The sequence below is a fragment of the Prunus mume genome, linkage group LG1, assembly GCF_029339155.1.
Source record: "Prunus mume cultivar Tortuosa linkage group LG1, ASM2933915v1, whole genome shotgun sequence".
Classification (NCBI taxonomy): Eukaryota; Viridiplantae; Streptophyta; class Magnoliopsida; order Rosales; family Rosaceae; genus Prunus; species Prunus mume.
In genome coordinates, this window is record NC_142698.1 from 4,401,251 (window position 1) to 4,418,172 (window position 16,922).

Here is a 16,922-nt window from a genome sequence, read left to right on the forward strand (position 1 = left end):
AAAACCGTCGTTTTAAGGTACCTAATACATCGATTTATTGAGTTGATTTTTAAAATTACGACGATACCTTATTAGGACCATTGTGTTTTTAGGAGGCGCTAAATGAAAATTCACTTTAAGTTCGCAAGTGCAGAGCTTTTCAAAAAAGCCTTGCTCGCTCAAAACACTGTACTATCTCAAATTCTCTCATGAACCTTTCAGAAAACCCTCTCCCTCACATCGATGAAGAACATCTCCCTCTCGCCGTCCACCGAACTAGCCAAGATCGACATCTCCGTCACGTCGTTTAGGACACTGAGTTCGCTGAAATCATCGTCTCCATCGCATTGTTCAGTCCATGGCAATTACCCTTCCTCGTCGCGACCATTTTTAAGCCCTCAAATGGATTCCCATCTTCCATTTTACAAGCTTTAGATTAGATCTTCTTCCTCATAGACCAAAAAGGTACGAAGCTACTTTTTTAGGGTAACTTAGGATTCTTCTGATTTGATTTCAGTTTTTATTTTTTTCTTGTTTATGATGGTTGTTTGTTTGAGATATAGGGTTACGATTTTTTTGTTCTTTAATTTTGGTGCTTATTGATGTATGTTTTTGTGGTTAGATCTGACTTGATTTAAGCTGTATACAGTTCAGTAGTTGCATTTTTTAACCTTTTTGCTTTTATTTTGTTCAGAAATTCTAGTTCATATGTGTTTTTTTTTGTTGTTGTTGTACCTTTTAGTGTTTTGTTGTTGAGTTGCAGGGCCTGGAAAGTGGCCTTGGTTTTAAGATTATGCAATCCTAACCATGATTTTGGGAGGCTAAACATGTGTCCAAAAAAAAAATACAAGATTATGATAAGACTATCCATTTGTGTAAAATAATTGGTACTAAATAGGGCTCTGCTTAGAACTCAGTGATAATCTTAAATTTAACTTGGGTTTTGAATTTCTCTTGTGTTTGCAATTGAATTTCTTGTTTTTATTTCTGGATGCAGGTTTTACGTTTGCAAACGCACATGTCAACACTATCCATGAACTCTCAGTTGTAATGTCAATTGATTTCTCTAAGACAGTCAATGAAGTCCACCCAAGCTTGAATGATCACTCCTCTGCTCATTCCAAGATCTCTCAAGTTTTACATTTGACTTACCATTTGGCTCTCATTCTGACTGTCTAATTTGTTAATTTGGCATCTGCATATTTGTTAAAATCATTGTATGTGAAGTAATTAGGTGATGACATAACTAGATACTTGCTACATTTGTAAAATCAACTCCTGTTTTTGCCTTTCCCCCATCAAGTTGAAACCATGGTTGATTGTCTTACTGCCCCATGGTACAACAGCTACAAGAATCATTACATGGAATTCAACAAGTAATTTTTTAATGCGTAATTTTTGATTTAATAAAATCTTTGCTTCTTGAAACCAATAAAGAAAAAGTTATGTTGGTTAAAAAATTCCTAAGCTCCTCTGGTTTTTGTGGATCAATTGAATTGGTATGAGTAAATGAAATTTTGTCAGAAAATATTCCTAAATAGTTGAGATGACAAATGATAATGAAAGCAAACACTATTTTGGCATTTGTACTTAGTGTCTTCAGCATTGGAGCATGAGTATCTGGTTTTTTATTTGGCACCATATGGATTCAATTGTTAGACTTATAATATGAATTCAATGTTATTATCTCCCTTGTTTCATTTGTATATGTTTAGCTAGTACTAGAATAGTTTATGTGAGGTGGATGGGGTAAGAATTATGGTCTAAGCTTTAGATAAGCTAACTTTTCTAAGCAGCTGCTTTTTCTTAGTTGTGATTGTGTGGCTACTTTTTCCCCAATTGGGCTAAGTCATTGCCTTGTCTATTGTAACGATCTGCTAAAGTGATGTAACTTTGGAAGTTATGGTAAGATTTTCTTCAATTCTATTGACGTAGGAGTTGTTTATTTCAGGTCCTGGCTCTTAAAGGATCTTATCATGGTGTTATACAGGATTCCTCCAACAACCATGGTATGAATTTTCTGTCACATGATACTTGAAATATTCCAAATCTGTATACTTATATCTCAACTTTTGGAGTTAATCAGCATCCAATAGAGAATATAGTACTCTTTTACTCTAGGTTTTCATTATTCTATTGATTTATGATTCTCATTATTTCAAGTTAAGTCATTATATTAGGTAGCACTATATTAATAATCCTTTCATTATTGGTAATGTTATTTGGATTGTATATCTCACTACTAAATTAATTTGGCTTGTTAAGCAGTTTCCTAGGCCATAGAAGTGATTCTAACGAAGCTACTCCTAGTGGTAAAAGTTGAAGAATGCAAAGGAAAATTGTTGATGATGAATGTATAGCTCTGTATACATATGGATAACTTGACTTGAAGGATAATTAAGTATAGGAATTTTGGTGTATTTATTGTAATTAGGCTTGCAGCTTGTAGCTAGTAGCCCTAGAGTACTTTCATTTTTTAGATTTTATTTTGTTCTATTGTACTCTTGATATTCTATTTATGAAAGAAACAATTTTTGAGTATATATATGTATGGCGTGGGTAATAGCATATTTGAGTATATATTTCTGATACCATTGGAACAACAACAAAAAAACTAAAATGTAAAATTACGTCAGTTTTATAGTTAATAACCGTTGTCTTAGAGTTAATAGAAGATAAACCGTCATTTAATAGATGACGGTTTTTTAAACAAACCTGACGTCTTTGAATATAATAAAAGAAATGATGTCCACTACATATAAAGACAACGGTTCTTTCCAAAAAACTGTCGTCTTTACATCTAATAGACGAGGTTCTTTCAGAAAAACTGTCTTCTTTGCATCTAACAGACAACGGTTCTTTTAAACCGTCGTCTTTAGATTCAATAGACAACGGTTAATTACCGTTGTAGTTTGACATTCAGAAAGATGGCAGTCAATTTAACGACAGTTTTAAAAATAAATAAATAAATAAATGACGGTGTTTCCCGTCATCTATTTCAATTTTTGTAGTAGTGTCACTGGCATTGAATTCGCCATTGGACTCGCCAATGAATCAAGACTCACCAATCCAAGAGGATCCAAGGCCTATTTGGAGAAAGGCGACAAAGGGCAAGAGAGGGAGCACTTTGAACTATGATTGTGCAAAATTTTTGGAGCAAATTGCTATCAATGACACACTAAGAATTGAGAAAGACATGAAAAGAGATGAGGCTGACAAGGCAAGAGATGAAGCATTTGCAAGAGAAAGGGAGTATGCATATAAACAAGACATGGACAATAAAGATCGAGAAACGATGGCCGAGGATATAAGCCATATGTCCCATGAAACAAAGTCATTTTGGAAGCAAGAACGAAGGGATGTTATGAGAAATATGAGAAAAATGCTTTTCCTTGACGTTGGACCTAGCAACACGAATTAGTCAAATGATGAAAACCATTAGGTTGTATTGATAGAGTTGCTATTTCTTAATTAGTTGTATTGCTCTTTTATTGAATTAGTTGTATTTCTTAATTAGTTATATTGCTTGTCTTTTATTGAATAAAGAAAGCATTCAATAATATAGCTATTTATTTAAAAACGTTGCATACATCAAAATAAAACATAATTCATTACAAAACACAAACAAAACATAATTCAAAACAAAACACAAACAAAGCATAATTCAAAACTAAGCATTAAACTTGACTTTATTGACCGTGATTGTCTCTCAGAGCCCATAAGTGCTCCATCAAGTCAACTTGATGTGTTTCGTGAACACAAGAAGATTGCATTATTGTGTAACGGTTAATCATACGATTGTCATAATGACTGTCCCTAATCAACGGTTAGTGCTCCAGTGGTTGTCCATTTTTCCCACAGGTCGTTCATAAATTCTTGTCAATGTCGTGTTCATCGGATCGGGTTCGAACATCTCTTGTTCACCATAATCATACTCATCATCCACAATCATGTTATGGAGGATGATGCATGTCATCATAATGCTCCGAAGCATCTCTTCATCAAACATACAAGTAACCTCCCTAATGATTGCCCACCGAGCTTGGAGGATACCAAAACATCTTTCCACATCTTTCCTATAACCCTCTTGATAGGCTGTAAAGTATTTTTCGCTCTCCGATTGGGGATGAAAAATTATTTTGATGAATGTTGTCCACCTCGAGTAAATTTTGTCTACTCGGTAGTAGCCACCTAAGTAGATGGTATTGTTGATTTCATATGTAATATGAGGGGATTGACCTCTCAACACATCGTTGAACACCGGGAATTGACTGAGCATGTTAAGGTCTTTTTTGAGATCCCGCAACTCCGAAAAAGGCATGTCAAACCTAGGTATCGAATGATGCAACAACTTCCAGAATGATACTTTTTTGGCCCTTCCTATTCTCATAATATCCATGTCAGGCAGTTGGACAATTCTTCCACTGCTAGTGCATGCAGTCGATGCTTCCAATCATGCTTGGGAAACCTCGAGTCTCGACTTTTTGTAGAAGCCTTTGGAGGTCCCTAGACATAGGTTTGCGAAGGTAATCCCTAGTGTAGATAGTTTCGATTGCATCACATAATCTTACCAAGCTCTCTAGGATAGTAGATTTCCTCATCCTAGCAGTCTCATCCACCTGGTCTGCAGATGTACCAAACGCCAAAGATCTGTAAGAAGCTGTAAGTTTTTGCTCTAGAAGAAGACCCAAAACCTGAGTAGCATCGTACTTCTAAACGAAGTATGTGTTGCAATTGCAAACATTATGCATGTTTTTATTGAACAAATGGGGTTGCATTCTATATCACCCTAAAAAATCAAAATTAGAGTACAACGAATTTGGGATAAAGTAATCTTCCAAGAGATTCTTACCTCAAGAGTGCCTACGTTTGTCCATGTTCGGGTCACGGTCGGGTTGTGAACCATGGTGGAGTTGGCTTGATTGATCGAGCATACCCACTGCCATGGCACTTGATCATCATCTACTTGCCACTCCTTTTCTTCTTCAACATGTTTAAGCATTCTTTCTTCATTTTCTCGCTCGGCCCTCTCCAACAACCTCCTCATGTAAGACATTGAAAGTAGAATGTGTTTTGTAAATATGAGAAATGAAAGGATAGAGAGGATATGGATGATTACTGTCAATTGTAGCAACTAAAAATCTTATTCGAAATCTGAAATGTGAATTTTATAATAAATATGGACACGTAACAACTGAAATCCTTATCCGAATTAATCGTTAAGTATAAAGAATAAAATAAATTTAAAGTGAATAATAATTGCCATTTGCCATAGTAATGGGTGGAAACCCAACTAGCATTTTGCAAGGACTCGCACTATTCACATAAATAGTAACAGACCTTTCCTTTTACCATGGCAAATGGGTAGAAATGCTAGTAAAAAGTATTAAAAAAAACAAAAGGGAAGTGGGAAAATCAACACTCTTTTTACTCTAATACCACCTATCTTAGAGTATCAGACAGTGTCTCCTTAGAGCAATTTCACCCCACCACCCAGCTCGAGCATGAAGGAACCTAGGCCCTTCAAGTTGTTTCTAGCGATACAAAATAGCCTAGGCAAGGTGTGGGCTCCACCAATCCTTGGCAGGCCTGAATGCAAGAACAACTCGAGTGCTGAGGTCTATGACGTCGAATGAAAACAAATTTAGAAAAATAGAAATAAATTCTGAAAAAAAATAATAACAATTTCAAATTTTTTTATTTTTATAAATACCTAGCCATATTCTTCACTTTCCATACCAAAACTTTATACAAATTCCTCTCGTGATATCTCATGTGAATACCCTTGGGTTGCCATGGCAATGAGTGAAAAACCAACAAAAAATTGATAGGACAAGCACTGGCGGATCCACAGGCGCAAGGAGGTGCACCTCCTCGCGGAAAAAGCTTTGAAGTTGCGGAGTTTGCCCTCACTCTACCTTGAGGTGCCCACCACTGTTCGAATAAATGCCTCAAAGAACCCAGAACCTCCTTTTCTTTGTTGCGATCTTTCTGGGAGGCTTTTTGTTTTGTTTTTAATTCTGCCAACGGTCGCTTTGTACGCCAAAAAATAAAAAATTTAAGAGCAAACCTGAAGCCTTATTTCCACTGAACGGAAGAGTGTGTTCTTGTGGTCCAAGTTGGAATTAAATGGACCAAGGGATACTTGCGTTGAATGATTTTTCAAAAGCTTTGCATGCTCTTGAGTGTCTTGCTGCAGATCCATCCCTCTCCTCCCAAGTTTGAAAGTTTTTTTCTTCATTTTTTCTCTTCTGGTTTTTTAACTTCTTTTTTTAATATTTTATAATGTGTATTTTAATATTGTTGTTTATTTTAGAGAGATTATTTTTGTTTTCTGATTTGGTTATGTTTGTATAACCATAAACCCTAAATCCTCTTTCGAATAATTCGAATTTTTTAGGTTTTTAGGTTTTAGACATAAAAAATTTCACTTTTAGAAAAAGCAAAGCTTTTCAAAAGACAAAAAAACCACTCAACTTTCAAATCAGCGTAAATGTATTGGATTCCTTAGAAATCTAAAATAAATAAGGCATTTTGTCCATTTTCTTCTTTTAAAATTTTTCTCTCCTTTGCTTTTTAAAATGTCCCAATTTTTTTGGCTTTTAGCCTTTTAAATGTTGCCTTCTCGGAAAATTCCTGGATCCGCAAATGAGACAATCTATTCATATAAATAGTAACAACACTTACCTACCCTTACCTTTTGTCATGATAAATGAGTGAAAATGTTCTTATCGTTCCTACCTCTTCAATGCAAGAGGTATTTTAGAATAAAATTTGTGAAAAAAGAGCTATTTTAGCCAATTTCACCAGAAGGAAAAACAACCCCAAAATTATAAAACCGAATAGAGGGTTTTTTAATCTTTTGGCTGTCAGAAGAAACTTCTTTTTTCTCTTTGGTCGAATCTCTCTGATACTTCAGTCCTGAACTCTCTAAAACACCACCACCATCACAGGCACAGAGAGAGAAGAAGAAGAAGAGAATGGCCACAGCTGCTTTCAACTTAGCTCTAAGAAACCCGTCGACTTTCATTCTTCCAAAGTCTCCAAACCCTACAAAGCTTAGGGTTTGCACTCTCAGATGCTCCTCCGCCACCGCAAACGTGGTCCCAGGTACTGCGAGTACTCTTTCATTTCCCTCATTTCAATTGTTGTTCTTGGTTATGCCAACTGTTCCAGCCCATTAGTGTGCCTCAGGGTTGAAATGTTCTTTATCTGAATTTTTTTTAATTTTTTAAAGATTATATTTAATGCACTGACAGTTAATTTCACAGTAATTGTATTGAAGGGCAAGTAGATTGGGTGCCATGGAAATTTTAATTGAAAATAAATATACAAAATGATGGTTTTGTTTGGTTAAACAATCCACAATTCAGCTATGTAATTCTTGTTCTTATGTTCAGAAAACATGTTTTGGATGAATAAACAATCAGTTGAACTGCAAATTTCGGCATCATATGTGTTGCACATTAGGATTTTTTACATTCTATGTAGAAGTTTCAAGAGTTTATAATGTTAGATGTTGTTAGTTCCTTACTAATACGGGGTTAATATTGCAATGTTTTTTTTAATCTTTAATACCGAACTTTCTCCCTTCCCATTTGTATTTTTCATCGTTGTTCCACAAGAAAATCTTAGCATGCTAGACCCTTATACTTTGATATCTACACTTCATATTATTTTTTATGATTTAGGTTTGTCAGAGAGACCTTGGAAGACTTCAGATGCTAGACTTGTGCTTGAAGATGGTTCAATCTGGAGAGCAAAGTCATTTGGTGCTTCAGGAACCCAAGTTGGTGAAGTTGTATTCAACACATCCTTGACCGGGTAAGATGACTTAATGGTGCATTTCCAGGAATTTATCTTAACATGTCAACTATCTTGTCACTTTCTTTCTTGTGGGATTTAGCTGCTATAATACAAGGGGTTTCTCAACCTTTCACCATGGACCCTCCTATATTGACTTGAGCAGTATATTTACTTGCACGAGTATTTCCTAGTCTTTTTGAAAGCTATTGCAATGTTAAGTTATTCCAGCAATTACTTCCCTACTATGGTATCATTTCCTTTTCCTGATTTAGTTGATTCATTGCTAAAGACCAAAAAAAGACGGAATTTGAGTCATTACCATGGTGCCGATGTTCATAATTTTATAGACGAGTGCTCAGGCCTGTGGTTTTCCCCCACGTGGTCTGGGGTTTGATTCATCAAGATAGCCTAGGTATTTGCTAGAGTTTCCTGCCTCCCAATGATTGTTGGGTTCCGCATGAGGCCCCAGTTTTGAGTTCAAATGAGCAAAGTGGGTTGGTGGGATTTCTGAGTATATATAAATAAATAATAGATATTTGTGTGCCCAAGGGTATAGGAATATGGAGAGGTTGATTTTACATGTTGTGGCATGTTTTGATTTCTCAGACTAGTTGATTTATTCCTTCCTAGGTGCAACATAGACGGAATCTGAGTGATTATTGAGGAGCTGGTGTTGATAGAGCAGCTTATGTTTTCCTTTATACATGTAGATATATTTTGAATTTTTTTTAATAAATTTTTTCAACCAACAGTAATAGTTGACTCCCAACTATTCTATGGGCCAACAAACATGCATGATTTCCCCGTATTGGTAGAAGAGATATATAGGCTCCATGTCTTCTTAACTGGATGGCATTGCCTTTTAATTTCTTCCTACTACATGCACATACCAGGCACTCAATCCTGAAACACACCCACCACACTTGTTGTTAAGGGAAAGGAGGGTGTTGTTAGGCCCATAGACCATTGGCTAGCAATTGTTGTTCAAATGAGTCAAACTAAGTGCCAAGTACCTTCCTGCACATTACATAGTTGTGAAATGTTCTTTCCTACAAGCCATGGTTTCTCCACCTCAAAATGTGTGAATATGTTAACTTGCATGGATACTGTCTATTAGTCAAATTACTACATAAGTCAGTCACTAAATGTTTGAGTAATTATTGAGTCGTCTGAGTACAAGCTGACCAACTTATTGAAATATTATACATCTCCTGTCTTTCTTCCATCTGAAAGTGAAGATGATAAATATTGTTATTTTGTTACATTGGAGGGAATAAAACCCTTGCCCTGTCCAAATCCTAACTCATTATCCACCCACCACTTGGGCTAACCCCAAGGGCTTGAAGATAATCACACTTTGGGTAAAGAAGATCAAGTGCTTGCATGAATGGAAGTAGTTACCACGGCTTTGGTTGGGTTGAATGTTTCTAGAGTTGCTAAGAACATACATGGAGTCTGATATATGGGCATTCCACATTTATATGCAGGTATCAGGAAATTCTTACAGACCCTAGTTATGCTGGTCAATTTGTCCTGATGACAAACCCGCATATTGGAAATACTGGTGTGAATTTTGGTAGGTTGGTTTTTCCTCTGTCTTAAAAATTTTGTTGACTTGGATATGTGAATTCTCATATTGATGGGTTCCCTTTCAGATGATGAAGAATCAAAGCAATGCTTCCTTGGTGGTCTAGTGATCAGGAGTTTAAGCATCAGGTATGCTTCCTTTTGCTAACTTTTCTGATTAGCTCTGCTCACTTTTTTCAGTAAATTGGTTTTGTTTATTGTGTTGCATGTTTTGCAGTACTTCAAATTGGAGATGTGCAGAAACACTTGGTGATTATTTAGCCGAAAGGAATATCATGGGAATTTGTAAGTTAAACCAGGCTGTAATCTTTTTCTGAATCATGTTAATTGGTGTGATATGCTTTATCTGTGCAACTTCTGACTTTTTCTTTTGATGCTGGCTGATTATATAACAGATGATGTTGACACACGTGCTATCACCCGCAGATTAAGACAAGATGGAAGCCTTGTTGGTGTTTTGAGCACAGAAGAGTCGAAAACAGATGAGGAATTATTAGAAATGTCTCGTTTGTGGGATATTGTTGGTAAGGATCTCATGGAGTTAGTTAAAGAAGTTGGTAAATATTGCACAGCTAATGGCTCATGGTTTTAATTTAATTTTGCAGGGGTCGATTTAATAAGTGGTGTGTCATGCAAGGAACCTTATGAATGGGTGGATAAAACAAATTCAGAGTGGGAATTTAACTACAGTGGAAGAGATGGAGAGGCTTTTCATGTAAGTTCTCATAAAGTTCTATTTGAATTTTGAATTACTAAATTGTTGCCCCGATGTTGCCATGTTGGTAGTTTGGTCTTAATTTACTCTTTTTCTGTGTATGGATTGAAGGTTGTTGCATATGATTTTGGAATCAAACATAACATACTTAGGCGCTTGGCTTCCCATGGCTGTAAAATTACTGTTGTGCCTTCAACATGGCCAGCATCAGAGATTCTTAAGAGGAAACCAGATGGGGTTCTTTTCAGCAATGGCCCTGGAGACCCGTCTGCTGTTCCGTATGCTGTTGAAACAGTCAAGGAGATACTTGGAAAGGTTCCTGTTTTTGGAATTTGCATGGGTCATCAATTGCTTGGCCAGGCATTAGGTGGTAAAACATTTAAAATGAAGTTTGGTCACCATGGAGGAAATCATCCAGTACGTAACCTTCATAGTGGACATGTTGAGATCAGTGCTCAGGTAACTAAATCACATAAGTTTCTTTTAAATAGAATGTGACAATATTTGAGTACTGTTATATTTGAATAAATTTGAAAGAACTCAATTGGCATCTTGAAGTAAGCATGCCAAGTGATAGGTAATACTGTATATTGTGTCTTAAGCTTGTTGTGCTAGAATTTGTTTTCCTTTTTCTTTTTTTTGTAGTTAATCATATGAGTTACATCTATGAATTCAAAAACTTTTTCTGCATTTTCTTTTGTGGCAGAACCACAACTATGCAGTTGACCCTGCATCACTTCCAGAAGGTGTAGAAGTCACTCATGTCAATCTCAATGACGGAAGCTGTGCTGGTCTTGCCTATCCTGCACAAAACATCATGTCTCTTCAATACCACCCTGAAGCATCCCCAGGACCTCGTGATTCAGATTATGGTAATGTGAATTGTGTTTCTATTTTACAATTATCAAATACACTGGTGCAAGGGGAAGGTAGAGCTCATAGCATGTGATTTTTTGCCTCGTCTTCTTCGTTGCTAATTTTCTTGCCCTACACACCCTTTTCCATTTCTTTCTGATGGTGCATGCATACTGTATTGACATTAAGAAACCGGTATTGATTAACGGAACTTTTTACTGCAGCTTTTGGGGAATTCATAAATCTGATGAAGAAAGTGAAAGTAAATGCATGAAGGCTATGCCCCAACTTTATTGATGGATGACATGCCTAAGGTAGCGAGGGCTCGAACGGTAGTTCAATAATCGATCTACTGCTCTTATCTATTTGTTTTGCGGGTGCGGTTTCAGGTGCAGAAAACTAGTGAGGAGTGTGCTTCCCACCTTTTTCATTTTGTAGCATCGTGATTTTGCTAGTGGTTGTGAAGTAAAAAAGATTTACGTTGCTTAGACACCCAGTGAAATTTATAAAACAGCATTCCTCACTTGGAGTTGTATAATTATTACCCAATTGGTTTTGTTTTGTTTGCTTTCTTACGCGAATTGGGGTTAAATATAATGGTTATTCTATAGATGATCGCACACACATCTATGAAAATAAGTTCATGCATTGACTGCAACCATCCAACTTATCAGAACTGTCCTTCAGTAATTGTCCATCCGCCATACTATTATGTTTACAGTACATCAACCTAAAAAGAGAACCCCAAACTGTGAACATCTCCCCAAGACATGAGCTCTCCCAACCTGTCAAGTCTCCGGTTGTGGACGGTGAAAGCATTGGAGAGAGTAGGCCTGAGATTGTATGACTTTGCGAGCGTGCCACTATTAGTAGTGTAAAACTCTTGAATAAGAATTAACTTTGACACCAAGAAACTGACTTTGATCAAACAATTTCGAATTGAATGGGAAAACTAGTTCCATTTAGTTCTTTTTCATGACTCAAGACAAATGATGCACTATAGTCAAGCAATGATAACAGTCGAGAAATAATGTCATAACTTGCACTATGGTCAAGCACAACGCCTTCAATTGATGCAAATCAATTGGAAATTGATACGAGAGATAGATCTAGCAGAGAAATTATCAATAAACTGGCCAGCCTTGAGAAAGGGATTAGGATTTGTATCGAGTTGATTGTTGAAAATTTGTGTCTTTGGCATTAGCTATCTCCTCCCTTTCACATGATTTTTACCCTATCAAGAGAGATCATAGTCTATTAGGTCACGCCTTTGTGAAGATCAGATCGTAATCTTTTAAAATCAATTATCTAATTGATTTGCGCCAAAAATGAGCATGAATTATCCTTGATTTCCTAGGTAATTATTAATTAATAGATAATTCCATTTTTAGCCATTTAAAATAGCCCAAGGAATCCATCCACTTCAAATAACGAAAACCCAAGCCACGACTTGGCCCAAATGGGCATTAATTTAAGATGTAAAAATCAGGCCCCAACAAGAGCACACAACAAATTTTACAGATCATACACGTGAGAGATACCATCAAGAAAAAATATGAAATTCCAATATTCAGCACGAAACTACCTACAATTTTAAGAATTTTTAGTTAAGATGGGGGAAGGGGGGAACATTTCAGCGCACACAACAAATTTTAGAGGGCACGCACCTGAGAGATACCGCTAAGAGAAAATACTAAATCTTAACATTCAGCACGAAACAATTTAAAATTTTAAGGATTTTTAGTTAAGAAGGGGGAAGGGAGAAACTCACACACACAAATACCATGGAGGCTTACCCCATGACCACCTGAGAGAGCAGCACACCAAAAATCAGAGTCAATCCAACTAAACACTGTACTAGGGTGGAGAGTAAAAAATTATTGAACCATATCTCATTTGGAGGCTCCAAAGAGACGATTTTATGTTCCATTAGTTACGAATAGCTTTTTCATCAACTTGTGTGATTTTTTCTGCCTTTAATGGTTGAGGTTCACTTTGTTAAAGTGATAGTAGGTTTAAGAAACATAACATCTGAGGGTGTAGTCAGAAAATAAATTTTAATTTAAAAAATTCTTTGGCCTCACAAAAGTCAGTTCATGTTAGGTTGAGCCAGACTTCTCACGTTAAAAGTTCAAGGAGAGGTGGCATTAAAATTTCTCAATTTCTTATTTGAAATCCTCAACTGAAATGAAATCCATACAATTAATTTGTTTTGCTAAAAAGGACATAATATTTGATATTCAAATCCAAATACAAATGGCCTTTACATTTTCTTCACTTTTATTTAGGATCTTGATGCCAACACCGTGCCCTCCACCAAAACAAGTTTTTCACTTCATCCACTCTAAATCTAAACCCCAACACACAAAAATTATTCCATTTCTGATACCTATCATCATAAATTTTATACCCAAAAATATAGGTACTGTAGAGATCGCCATGCTCTGATTCTTTGATTCGCGGAAGCGATCATGCATCGAGTTTGTAAAGGAAGTATGGTACAGATTCGAATTTCATTGAGGTTAACTCATGAAGGAAGTTAACGTTCCACTCTAAAACCAAGCTCGAAAAGGAGGTTTCTTTTGGGAACTGAGAAGTTAGCCGGTCATGTTCACGGAATAAATGCCTCGGTTCCAATCTCATCTTATTGATATTTTCTTTTTTTCTTTGTATTTGTTAGAATATTTGAGTGGTAGGTACACACAAGTAGTTTCAAAGTGAAGTATGCATAAAGACAAAATTACAAAAAATTAAGAAATAAAACCCTTGGCAGGTTCTCGCATACAATTGGCAAATGGCAGGCCCATCCATTCGTTTGAGGCCAAGGATTCCTTGACAAAATAAAACCCTGACCACGAACAAAAACAAAACGCCAACACACCTCAAAAGAACCAATTCAAAGCACAGAAGAGCCAAGATTCCTCTCAAGCTTTCAAGCCAGTATTTAAATATAATTTCCATAGCAGTTTATGACCACAAACTGACACTACCATAAAATTTCAGATACAATAAAGCTATTAATATTAATGTTCTCAGGAAAAAAGACCGTCAAATATAGAACAAAAGGGAAATAAAAAGGAAAAAGGAAAAAGGAAAAAAAAAAATTGAAAAAGCATCCCAATCACTCTCCTGCTACAAACATCCTACTGAAAGAGATGGTTGAACCAAAGATTAGGTAAGGCGAGGATGGATTTCGACTGATTTTCTGCCCACCACATATACAGAACACCATTGCCATTGCAAGCAAAGCCTCTCACATGGATGAAAAGCTATGATACATCAACATCAGAATCTACTCCGTCCTTCACTGACCCCACCTCAACGCATATCGTTGCCAACCAAACTGACTTCACATGACACGACACGAAAATCCAACTAAATTGAAAAATAACTCACCATCAAAACATTTGTAGAACTCAGAAGCACTTCCTGTGGACAATGGATGGACCAGACTCATCGTACTCACCCTTGGAAATCCACATCTAATTAGAAAAGAAAAAAAAGCATATCAGTCTCAAGCAGAAACTATATATAGCATAGGAATAAAAAAAAAATGAAGGAAAGGAAATCATAAACAAGCAAGAGATACAACAATGATGATCACCTGCTGGAAGGTACTGAGGGATGCAAGGATGGACCCTCCAATCCAGACACTGTACTTTCTCTCTGGTGGAGCCACAACCTTAATCTTCATGCTGCTAGGAGCAAGAGCAGTAATCTCCTTGCTCATCCTGTCTGCAATACCGGGGAACATAGTTGACCCACCACTGAGCACAATGTTTCCATATAGGTCTTTCCTAATATCCACATCACACTTCATGATAGAGTTGTAGGTAGTCTCATGAATTCCAGCAGCTTCCATTCCAATGAGTGATGGTTGGAAGAGAACTTCTGGGCACCGGAATCTCTCAGCTCCAATTGTGATTACTTGGCCATCGGGAAGCTCATAGTTCTTCTCTACTGAAGAGCTGCTCTTAGCAGTCTCAAGTTCTTGCTCATAGTCCAGGGCAACATATGCGAGCTTCTCCTTCATATCACGGACAATTTCCCGCTCAGCAGTGGTGGTGAACATGTACCCTCTTTCGGTGAGAATCTTCATCAAGGCATCTGTAAGGTCACGACCAGCAAGGTCCAGACGAAGAATGGCATGAGGGAGGGCATAACCTTCATAGATTGGCACAGTGTGACTCACACCATCACCAGAGTCCAGCACAATACCTGTACAATGGGAAGCTCATTCAATGCCAGAACAATAATAATAAGATATCAAGATTCAGACTCAGCAAATAGTTGATACGAACCAGTTGTACGACCACTGGCATACAGAGAGAGAACGGCCTGGATGGCAACATACATGGCAGGCACATTGAAGGTCTCAAACATGATCTGCGTCATCTTTTCTCTGTTAGCCTTAGGGTTGAGAGGAGCCTCAGTAAGAAGAACTGGGTGCTCTTCAGGAGCAACACGAAGCTCATTGTAGAAAGTGTGATGCCAGATCTTCTCCATGTCATCCCAGTTGCTTACTATACCATGTTCAATGGGATATTTCAAGGTAAGGATACCTCTCTTAGATTGGGCTTCATCACCTACATAGGCATCCTTCTGACCCATACCAACCATAACACCAGTGTGTCGTGGTCGACCAACAATAGAAGGAAACACTGCCCTGGGTGCATCGTCACCAGCAAATCCAGCCTGCATAATTAGTCGTAGTATATGACAACGGTTTAATTAAAGCTTCAATTAAACTTCAATGCATAAAGAACACAAAAGAGGCAAATAAATGACACTTACCTTCACCATTCCAGTTCCATTGTCACAGACAAGGGGTTGAATGTCCTCAGCATCAGCCATCTTTTACAAACCTGAAACCAAGACATACAGAATTAATACAACAACAATATACTACATGAGTGAAACCATATCAGTGATCAAAATGCCATGCCATGTTCACTATCAAATATCTTGTCAGTTAATTTAGTTCGTGTATAACAAAAAGGTAATCAGTCTCATTATTCCTTTGTGCATTATAAGTCTCTTACATTTTCATTCATAAAGAATCACCTTAAAAAACCTCATGCACACTACTCCTACAATATGTTAATCAATTCAATACACAACACACTGATGAATACTGCCTAAAGTTTTAGATCCCATTCATCATAGCCAGCCAAAAGCAAACAAGACAAAATCAAACCATCACTACTATAAATAAAAAGATTTTTTTTCCATATTATCCCGATGGCTTAGATAGATTGCTACTACAATGCTCAATCAGCAAAATAAACATCTTTTTTTTTTTTCAAAACAGCTCACTCTAATACCTACTTCAAACACACTGTTTATCCTGGGTTTTTATTTTTCACAGGCAATGAAAAAGGCTTGCATGAGATTTAAATCTCAACCATCAGAGTTCAAATTCAATGCTTTCACTGAATATATGAACAAATCAAAGCATATCAAATTCCAACTAATTAAGATATACAGATCTAAAAGAAAAGAAAAACAGAGATATGCAAAACAAAGCAGATCACTAGCATTAGATCCAAAGAAGAGAGCACCAGATCAAACTTCAAAACCACCTCAATACAAAGAAATATTCAAAATCACAATCTACCAAAGCGATCGGTAAAAGAGACTACAGATCACTATGCTCATACAAGATTTAACTCCAGCAATCACAAATACACAAGAATCGGCAGCAAATCTTCCAGATCAGACACAAATGAGCTCCAATCTACTCGTCAATTACAAATCAAGCTCAATTTTCACCAAACAAAAAACAACACGCAGAGAATTTCAAACTACGACCACACAGAAATTGCAGAGATCCACTCAGATTACCTTGAAGACGAAGACAATCGAAGACGACGATGAAGAATAACCAAGCCAACCTCTGCAGACGAAGGCTTGGCTGTGTCTCTCTCTTCTTCAAGGCTGACAAGAAATGGTCGAAATGAAAACAGAGCAGAATTAGGGT

The 16,922-nt window shown here is 36.8% G+C and overlaps 2 protein-coding genes across 2 annotated transcripts; one reads left to right on the forward strand and one right to left on the reverse strand.

The window, feature by feature from the left end:
• Positions 1 to 6,798: 6,798 nt before the first annotated feature.
• On the forward strand, positions 6,799 to 11,552 carry LOC148920783 (carbamoyl phosphate synthase small chain, chloroplastic-like). Its single transcript, XM_089043283.1, has 10 exons — positions 6,799 to 7,089; positions 7,671 to 7,803; positions 9,273 to 9,361; positions 9,441 to 9,501; positions 9,590 to 9,657; positions 9,768 to 9,896; positions 9,978 to 10,087; positions 10,199 to 10,546; positions 10,794 to 10,959; positions 11,167 to 11,552. Exons 1-10 carry the CDS (start codon positions 6,960 to 6,962, stop codon positions 11,214 to 11,216), a joined length of 1,284 nt encoding a protein of 427 aa, XP_088899409.1. The 5' UTR covers positions 6,799 to 6,959; the 3' UTR covers positions 11,217 to 11,552.
• A 2,308-nt stretch (positions 11,553 to 13,860) lies between these two features.
• Positions 13,861 to 16,922, reverse strand: LOC103332029 (actin-7). Its single transcript, XM_008234719.3, has 5 exons — positions 16,787 to 16,922; positions 15,737 to 15,807; positions 15,244 to 15,637; positions 14,547 to 15,160; positions 13,861 to 14,424 (listed from the first exon to the last, which is right to left on the reverse strand). The coding sequence occupies exons 2-5, from the start codon at positions 15,794 to 15,796 to the stop codon at positions 14,359 to 14,361; spliced, it is 1,134 nt and encodes a 377-aa protein (XP_008232941.1). The 5' UTR covers positions 15,797 to 15,807; positions 16,787 to 16,922; the 3' UTR covers positions 13,861 to 14,358.

Coding starts and splice junctions, on each gene's coding strand:
- LOC148920783 (XM_089043283.1), top strand. CDS start 6,960: ATGGCCACAGCTGCTTTCAACTTAGCTCTAAGAAACCCGTCGACTTTC. Junction 9,658..9,767: donor AAGGAATATCATGGGAATTT/GTAAGTTAAACC, acceptor ATTATATAACAG/ATGATGTTGACACACGTGCT. Junction 10,960..11,166: donor ACCTCGTGATTCAGATTATG/GTAATGTGAATT, acceptor TTTTTACTGCAG/CTTTTGGGGAATTCATAAAT.
- LOC103332029 (XM_008234719.3), bottom strand. CDS start 15,796: ATGGCTGATGCTGAGGACATTCAACCCCTTGTCTGTGACAATGGAACT. Junction 15,638..15,736: donor ATGGAACTGGAATGGTGAAG/GTAAGTGTCATT, acceptor CTAATTATGCAG/GCTGGATTTGCTGGTGACGA. Junction 15,161..15,243: donor TGCCAGTGGTCGTACAACTG/GTTCGTATCAAC, acceptor CCCATTGTACAG/GTATTGTGCTGGACTCTGGT.